The sequence below is a fragment of the Scyliorhinus canicula genome, chromosome 17 (assembly GCF_902713615.1).
Source record: "Scyliorhinus canicula chromosome 17, sScyCan1.1, whole genome shotgun sequence".
NCBI classification, from domain to species: Eukaryota; Metazoa; Chordata; class Chondrichthyes; order Carcharhiniformes; family Scyliorhinidae; genus Scyliorhinus; species Scyliorhinus canicula.
Window position 1 is genome coordinate 31540076 of NC_052162.1, and position 9165 is coordinate 31549240.

The window sequence follows — 9165 nt, forward strand, 5'->3', positions numbered from 1 at the left end:
GTGTGTGGGTGGGGGGAGGGTGACATTGCCCGTGGGTGAGGTACAAGTTCACTTAGAGGTCGAGGCACCCTTTCAAAATGGCAGCCCATTCTTGGAGTTCAGCTCCCCAGTGTTAAAAATATTTTCAAGTGTGGGCTAAACTGGTGAGAAACTCTCCAGGGCCCAAAAAAGAGATGTTGAGTGTGATCCAACAGCTCTTGATATAAAGAGCAGCCCCAACCTCCCTTTTTATTCCTAAATTCTTTGGGCAGGATTCTCCGTTCCCCGATGCCAATTTTGTAATCGGCGATTGGGCAGAGAATCCCTTTTTACGATGGAATCGGCGGTACCGCCTGTTTTGGATACTCCGCCGATCATCGAGGAGCAAGGCACACGCCTTTACCGGAAGGCCCTCTCCCGATGGGCCGAGATCCCTAGCACGCTGTTGACTCATGGTCTCAAGCGGTCGGGAACCCGGCGTGGCGGCTGCGGAATGTGCCCAGCACCGCCAACAGTCGGGCGGGAGCCGTGCTGCGGAGGGGGGGGGGGGGGGGGGGGGGGGGGTGGTGGCTTCAGCGAGGAATGGGGGGTACTGGGTGGGAGCTGGCCCGAGGGTGGCGAGGTGATGTCGGGGGGGGGGGGGCATTATCTGACAGGTCGGGGCCGCATGTGGCCGACGGCATCCTGTACAGCACGACTGCTCCAGGTCGTCGCCGTGCGCATCGTGGCCATGGAACTGCCAATTCCCCAGGCATTTATATCGGGAATGCTGTGCGTTTTACATGGTGTGGCTGCTAGTCCCTCATCGGTCGGAGCATTGGTGCTGGGGCCTTGCTGATTTTTCCCATGTAAAACGCTACGGATCCTCCCCCAAAATCGTAGAATCCAGCCCTTTATTTTTATATTTTTTTTTCTTGGCATTTGGACCCTTCACCTCCGTGAATAGTTTGCCTGAACTAAATTTGTAAATTCCTTTCATAGCCTTGAAAACCTGAAATGAGTAATCTGAATTCTGTTTTCCAAACTAAACAAACCCACCTTCCTCAATATTTGCTCATAATTTAAATCCGCAATCATCTTCACTCCTGCCATATTACAATTACCAATTGTTTTTCAGTTGTTGCCTTTCCATATTGCTTTTTAAAAAATGTGTTTCCTGCAAAATGTCCCACGTTAAAGTGACGAGAGTATGAATTGTAGACAGAAGCCGTGTAATCAGAACTCATTGTCCGTTGCAGGAATTCAGCTTCGAAAAGTGCAAGAACAACGAGAGCAAGAAGCAAAGAAGGAACCCGTTGGGAATGATGTGGCAACCATCCTGTCCCGTCGGATTGCAGTGGAGTACAGCGAGTCTGATGATGACTCAGAACTGGATGAGAACGAGTGGTCTGATTAATAAGTTAATTCAGTAACGTTCTATGGAATGACCCAGCCCACAAGGTTATTTGTTTGTCTTTCATGGAGTGGTTGGTAACTGCAGTTGCATTTACATGGTTTTAGTTGATGCATCAGCTCAACGACACCCAAGCAAAGCACACGTAGAAGTATGTAAAATACATCATGTTGTCCACCTGGTGTAAGATGCCACATGTTTCTATGAGCATGGCTTTGGTCCTTCTCCATGATTTAGACTGTGCTTCTGTGAACAGGTCATAGGGTTGTGTATTTTAAATGACCATACACATCCAATGGTATTTAGTATATTTGAGAGAAATGTCTACATCTAATCACTGGCCACAGTCAGTGTTTAGGATTCCTTTTGGTTTATCTAAGATCTATGTCATACCAAAAAAGTGAGACCCCTCTGTATTTCAGACATTGATTATCAATATTTTGCCTCCTCCTTAAAGAGTACATTTATAATATAAACATGAAAGGCATTTTTCTGTCGTTTGACTTTAAAAATAATTGGTAAATGTTAGAGATTCTAATCTATAAATCAGTATTCCTTGGTGCTGATGGTATTAATTGATGTTCTACATTCCAAGATTGCTATCTTCTGAGGTTATAGGTCAACAACATTATCGGCATTGACAATCGAGAGGTAACTTCACTTTGCATTTCATTGTATGAAAATGAGTAATACCTGATGCTGTTCAATTAATTTTGAGAATAATCCATCAATGGGGTCAGATAATTGATGTGAATCACTTGCGTTGTGGTCTAGTAACTGCCTTGCAGTTACAGAGATATTTATATGTGTAATTGTTGGTATATTTGATAAAATGCTGGTTGAGAGTAAATGTTTGAAGAACACCAAAGTGTCTGTGTTTTAAGACAAGATCCCAGATAATTAACTCTTAAGGAGGTAGCCCTTCAAATTGACACATCAATGCTGATCATTTAAGAGGGCAGTACACACAGGCCAGTGAAAATAGTATTGCCTGCATAGTGTGATGTTTGGGATTAGTCTCCTGTTAAACTGAAGTCAGGTTTGCAAATGGGGGCAGAGTAGCATATTTCTGCAGGGCTAAATATAAAATTTGGTCTAGATTTCCATTTCTATTCTTCCCAAATTCACAGGAACATTATTCAAATGAGGAATGCCAGTATACCTAGCTGAGCTCTTCTCTCGAAAACCTACATTTCTCGATTGAAGCATCTTCACTGATTCAGAAGTATTTGCCACTATCATACCTCTTCAACTGTTAATCACTCTTTAGATAAAGAACTTTCCAACACCGGCCGTGATTTGCTGGCCTTGTTGCGCCCGGGATGCACCAAGGCCATCAGATTTCACGAGAGGCCCCTTGTGAGATTTAATGGTCTTGTTATGCCTTGCGAGATCTGACGAGATCTCGAGCGCCTGGGCGGGATCCAGAATTGCATGTTCAAGCACGCAGTAAGGCTCACTTGAATATGTTCGCACTGGAGTTACCCAAGGTTCAGGATCTAACACAGGTGCCACAAAGACCAGAGCGAGCGCAATTTAGTACTGGCCTCCACCAACGTGGACCAGGCATTCCGGCACTTAGGGAGGGGCTCCCAGGCGACCGGGGGTGGTTGTGTTCTGGACAGGATGGTACCCTGGCACCCCTGATGCCACTTGGGCAGCCTGGCTATGCCATCTGAGTGCCACCCTGACACTGCCAGAGTGCCCAGTTGGCACTGTTAGGCTGGCAGGGGTGGGGCCAGGCTGGCAATGCCAATGTGCCCGAGTGACATCTTGTCCTTGCCGGGGTCCGGGGGTGCCCTGTCCGTATGAGGTGAGGTGAGAGGGGCTGGAGGATCCTCTCATTGGTAAGTTACGGCATTGGGAGGCCTTGGTGAGGGGTTCAGAGATTGGGCACCATTTAAAAATGGCGATCTCTTCTTGCAAATGGGACTAAGTGTGACCTTGGTGGGGAAACACCCGGCTAATCATGCCCGACATGGGATTCTGTTTCATTTCCATTAAAACGCGCCAATCAATTCTAAATTTGTCCTTTAACTGTGTGCACTATGCAACCTTTTCATTAACTTTCAGGGCCAAAGAGCCCAAATTTATTAATTGCTTCCATTTAAATCAGTAACCTGACTCTTGAAATCAGTCTGATATCTCGTCACTTTGTAATTCCCTTTTGTTTCAATTCCCAAAACAAGTTGTTGGACTTAAACTGGTAAACCTTTAAGCGTGACATCACTTATGTATAGTCTGCTCATTTAGCAGTGTTCAGTTTGCATTGTTGATTGCTGCTCTTTATTGACTGAGCATATTAAATCAAAAGATAAAGAAATGGCCTAAGCAAATGGCTGGCAAAATACCGCAACGATAACGATGCAACCTTTATCCGTAACTGCGATTGGTTCCAGAATGAGAAAATAGGTCAGAAGGAACGCGTTGCATCCGAATAAAATGGGAACCATGGGGCCAGAAGGAACAGTGAAGAATTTAAATGAGATTAAAGGAAGGTAGGGCTAGATGCCATTTTAAACTGAGAAGACTTGATGCTAGAAATTAACAACCCAAGAGTTATAATGGTTGCAACGCCCAGCAACAGGCAACACAGCAAGGAGAAAAGAGAAAGCAAATCTTCATTAGGGGCACAGAAAGGCTAAATGCATTTATAACTCATTTGTGAACTAGAGAATGTTGTAGCAGTGGGAGCTAATGATATGACAGAAGCCTGACATAGCTCAGGAGATGGAGATGAATATATCTAGTCACAAAGCATGCTGATGTTATCTGTGAGGATATCCCAACTTGAAGCATTGGATCATGGGTGTACAGGTTTGTTTTGATGTGAGGAGACAAGTGAAACCCCAGTGAAAATAAACAGCCCTGTTGTCATGTAACAATTATTTTTCTGCATTGCCTTGGCTTCAAGGTTTAGAGGCTGTTTATTAGAAACTGGCTTATCTGCTTCTGCCTGCCAGGGGCTAACTGGCCTCTTTTTTCTGAGTGTCTGGCCAATTATACCTTTGTTCCACTTTCATTCAGCCTGTGTATTTGGCTGTTTGCCCCAATCAACTTCTTGACTCTCGACATTATCATATGTTTACCTCATTGGTCTTCCCAGTTGGCTAGGTAAACTGTTTCCACTCATAATCTATTCACATCTGATTCTTATCTAAATCGGCTTCAAATCATTGGGAGAGGCGGATTTCATCCAGCCTTTTGAATACTGGCTACTGCTGTTTCTAGGCAGATTTCTAACTGTTGCTGGGCAGGTCACGTCCAATAATGCTTCGTTAAATTTGTTTTTCTGCTGTTGCTGGGCAAATCTAAGACTATCTGATAAAGGGTATAGAATGTGTTTTAGAAAGTGTGGTTAATTTAGAACAGCCCTGATTTACCCACTCACTGCCCGTCCATAAACAGAAAGGTATTCTTTATTTGTTTTGTGTGATTTCCCCCTGGATAGTGGTGGCGTGTTTCCCCCCAACCCTTCAGTTTAGGAGTGATCCAATCCTCTATAACGCAGAAAATTTGAGAAAGGGTAAAATCAGAGGGTTGGTTTATTTTACACACACTTAAAAATGTGGGAAGTAGGTTCGCAGCATCCGCACATTTGCAGTTGTACAACAAAAGAGGGATAAGGGAGGAAAGAAGAAGGTTCAGGGCCAAGGCCACAGACAAAAAATAAGAATTATGGTTTCACGTGAATCCAGAGTAAAAAAACCCAATGGTGTCATCATTCAGAAATTAGCAGCCTGAAACTGTCGCAGGGTGATCCGACTTTCCAGAGCGAGGACGAATATGAGAAGGCACGTAGAGATCAATTAGTCAAGAAGGCACAGATACAGAAGTGCTGATGTTGCAGAAGAATATAGTATAGATGAGGGCCAAGCCTGGGCTAAGATCTTGGTTGTTGCCTGATATGTTCCTATTTCTGGATGGAGGAGAACATGCAGGAGATCTCAGAGATGCAGTAATCATGACCATCTTCAAGAAAGTTGACAAGTTCGACTTCAGTAACTGCTGTTGGCCCCTGGGAAGAACACTGCTTAATTCCTGAGGCCCTCTCCCTGTGGCTGAAGAGCTCCATCCAGAGCTGCAATGCGGATTCCGCCCATAGCATACATGATTTTCATGCCGTGACAGCTGCGAGAGAAATGCAGGGAGCGGCACCCAACGCTTGTAGGTGGCTGGCCTTCTTTGATCTCACAAAGGCCTTCAACACTGTCAGGTGCAAGGGATTATGTAGCATCCTCCTCTGTTTAGGCTGCCCCATAAGCTTGTCACCATCCTCTGCCTGCTCCACAATGACATGACCCTGACCAATGGATTCACCACAAACGTTTTGGAATGGGGTCAAGCAAGGCTGCAAAATCGCTCTAACACTCCTCGCCATCTTCCTTGCTGCAATGCTCCATCTCGCCTTTAACAAACTCCCTGCTGGAGTGGAGCTAAACTACAGAACAAATGGGAGTTTGTTCAATCTCAGCCACTTAAGGCAAGATCCAAGGTTGCTCCATCCTAATTGAAAATATATTACTTTTTTTTAATGCCTCCTTGATTTGCTTTCTGGTTTGCTTGTAGCACTGCCCTCGATATTAGTCTGTTCATTCCTGGAGACTTGAGGGCAATTCTGGAGGGTTGACAACTCATAAGGATCCAGCATTTTCTGTGACACACATTTCCCCTTTCATGACTGCAGTTTCAATCGGACGCTAAATTAAGAGGACTACAGGCCTGATTGGGTGACAGCCATTTCACATTGAAGTATTAATGTAGACAGCAATCAGGGAAGTTACAAGCACTGAATTCCTTAAATGTTAAATTAAAAGAAAGATAGCAAAACAATTCTGCTTTGTCTGGAGAATTCCGAGGGAGGATGAATGAAACAGGACTTGCACCAAACAGTTTCCGATGCTCCCGGGCTCTCCATGAAGACATAATCTGGCCGTGAACCAGATTAGCATATTAAAATTCTCATTTAATTATGCAGGATCGGTATTAAGTCAAATTCACCCGGCTCCTGCAATTCGCGCGGGCACGGATTAGTACTGGTCTCCACAAACAGACTAGACGCAATGACCATGCTTTGGGCTCGGAGGCCATTGTTACCCCCGGATGGTCGGAGGGCGATCTCATTGCCCAGCACACTGAAAGCGCCAACCGGGAGATCCCAGGGCTTATAGGGAAACATTGAGAGGGTCAGCGATCCTTGGGTGGGGTGGGGGGAGGGGAGTCACACTGATGCATGTGTGGTATGGGAGTGGGGAGGTGACCCAAGCATTTAGTGGTGGGGGGAGGTTGACCCTCCGTGATCACGGGTTGGGCGTGTTTCCCTGGTCTGCGGGGAGTCGCAATGTCCATGGGAGAGGATAACAGGGACTTAACGTTGAAATCCATGCGCCCTAATCTCTTGAGGAGCCAGCTTTGCCGGCGTCTTTAGGTCCCGCATACCTCATTCATGCCGCAAACCACCCCAACCTCAAAAAAACTGTCCAAGTGTTGGGTGGATTGCTGTTTGGATTGCACCGACTCACCCGGCAGGAAACAAAATGTAAAAATCTTTGGGAGAATTGCGCCCAGAAACTAAAATAAAGCTAAACTTTAAAAGTATATACTTTAAAAATATGTGAACTTGTTGATCTTAGTGGAGAAATTTGACATACCACAAATATAAAATGAGCTTTTCAAGGCCAGAGAGGGTGTTTGGCATGAATAATGAAGCTAACGTACCATTTACAAACCGAGCTCTATCTCATTGAATAAGATACAACTTTTCCAAAGGCTTTTAAATAAGATTAACAGGCTAGGAATGGAAGTTCGTGTCAATGCAAAGATTGCTTGCAGTCTGTGAGTGCTTCAACATTTCGTGCACTGGAGAAAAACAGGATTATTGATAGCAGCTGTTGGAATTCCAGGTTATTTGGTACATGTGTGGACCCCCAATGTTGGTGGCAATTTCAGTGGATGACAGTAAATGCTCACCGTTTTGCAGTCATTACCACTGCAGGCACTGGGTGAATGCTTAATTGTGTAATGATACCAGGAATGGGAATGGTGGGGAGGGCACAATAGGCAGTTATCAGCTTGACTAGGTAATAGTAGGTTACCCAAAACGTATGCATAGAACAGAATCTTTCACCCTGGACCATTATATGAGATTCAGGCCCTAGACTTTCGTGGTTGAGACTGGTATTGAGAGCTGGGAATTTTCCTGTCCCCACGATTCAATTTCCATTTTGGAGGAGTCCGACTGCCCTATTTTTGTGTTGGGGAGTTGGATGTGGATGAAGATGGGCCCACCGCCTCTAGAGACAGGCCAGAGAATGAGAACATTGGTTGCTTGAAACAATAAATAAAGCAATGCAGATGCGTCTTATGTTCATCTCACCCCCTATCCATCTTCACTTGCTCTCATATATTTGCCTAAATGTTCACTTTTGGCCCTATACCAATACCAGCAATACCTACAAATGTCGATAGTACTGTCAAATAGGAAAAAATATATAGGTGAATAAGCCATTGAAAAAAAATCACTCTCTCATCCCAAGACCCTGCTAGTTGTGATTGTGGGTGACATAAATATAACTCAGATTGCAGATTCCCTGATGAATTGTAAAGCAGGAAATCTTCCTCCTGCCTTCAAGTCACAGTTCATGACCTCAGTTGTGAGTAATAAATCAGCTGGTCTTCCCAATATAGCTGCCTGCAGAAACATCATTGGGAAATCTGAACTGGCTGTCTTTAAATCAGGGGCAGCAACTTTAAACAAGGGCGGGATGGAAGAGGGATGGTCACAACCTGCCCCTTTCATGTGCCAGTGAAAATAGTTGGCACTGGGAATGGAGGTGGGACTTCTGAATCTGGGACATTGCTATCGTTTTGTGCTGCATCCGCCTCTATATAGGCCCTGTTTGGAACCATGAAAATCCAACCACAAGACTCAGTATGCAAAGGACTTAAAGAGATTGATTTGGGAGGATTTGCTTATTTATACCTCAATTTAAGACAAATCGAATGTATTCAGTCATGTACTGGGAATATGTAGGATGATAAATACAGGTGTTCAGAACATTTTAAATGAGTTAACAAGACAATCCAAGCTGAAGCAAGAGGGGAAAATTAACCACTAAGTCCACAGCGAGGAAGGCGAGTGGGAGTGTGTTCTGCTTGGAAGAATACAGAAACATCCAAACGCACTTCAAAACAGAGCCAAAGGACAAGAGGTTGAATGAAATTAATGTGTCAGCTGACACTAAGAAAGTTTTTAAAATTCTATTCATGTGATGCAGGTACTGTCGGGCAGGCTTGCATTTGTTGCCCATCCCTAATTGTCCAGGAGAAGGTGAGGTTGATGTAAAACTGCTGCAGTCCATGTGGTGTAGGTATACTCACAGTGCTGTTAGGGAGGAAGTTCCAGGATTCTGACCAACGAAAGTCAAGGATAGTTTGTGGATTGCAGAAGAGCTTGGTGTTGCTCCCATCACAGTGGCAGAAGTCACGGGGTGGAAAGCGTGGTTGAAGAAGGCTTAATGGATTGTTGCAGTGCATCTTGCTGATGGTGCACTGCTGGTGGACTGCTGCTACTGTGTGTTGGTGCTGGAGGGAGTGAATGTTTAATGAGTAGATATGGTGCCGATCAAGTGAACTGCTTTGTCATGGTTGGTGTTGAGTTTCTTGAGTGGTTTTGGAGCTGCACTTAAACAGGCAAGTGGAGCATATTGCATCAGGCTCGTGCCTTGTTAATGTGGATAGATATCCTTGGCACAGATATGCTGGGTACCCCCATCATTGAGGATGGGGATATT

The 9165-nt window shown here is 44.8% G+C and overlaps 1 protein-coding gene across 7 annotated transcripts in view; it reads left to right on the forward strand.

Annotated features, from left to right (window-relative positions):
- Positions 1-5042, forward strand: part of LOC119952059 (wiskott-Aldrich syndrome protein family member 3-like) — a 115431-nt gene extending 110389 nt beyond the window's left edge. For all 7 annotated transcript variants that reach the window (XM_038775568.1, XM_038775573.1, XM_038775569.1 and 4 more), the window contains one exon: positions 1218-5042. In XM_038775568.1, coding sequence (XP_038631496.1) covers positions 1218-1375 — 158 coding nt within the window. In that variant the 3' untranslated portion in view covers positions 1376-5042. The remainder of the gene's footprint in view (positions 1-1217) is intronic.
- Positions 5043-9165: the final 4123 nt, after the last annotated feature.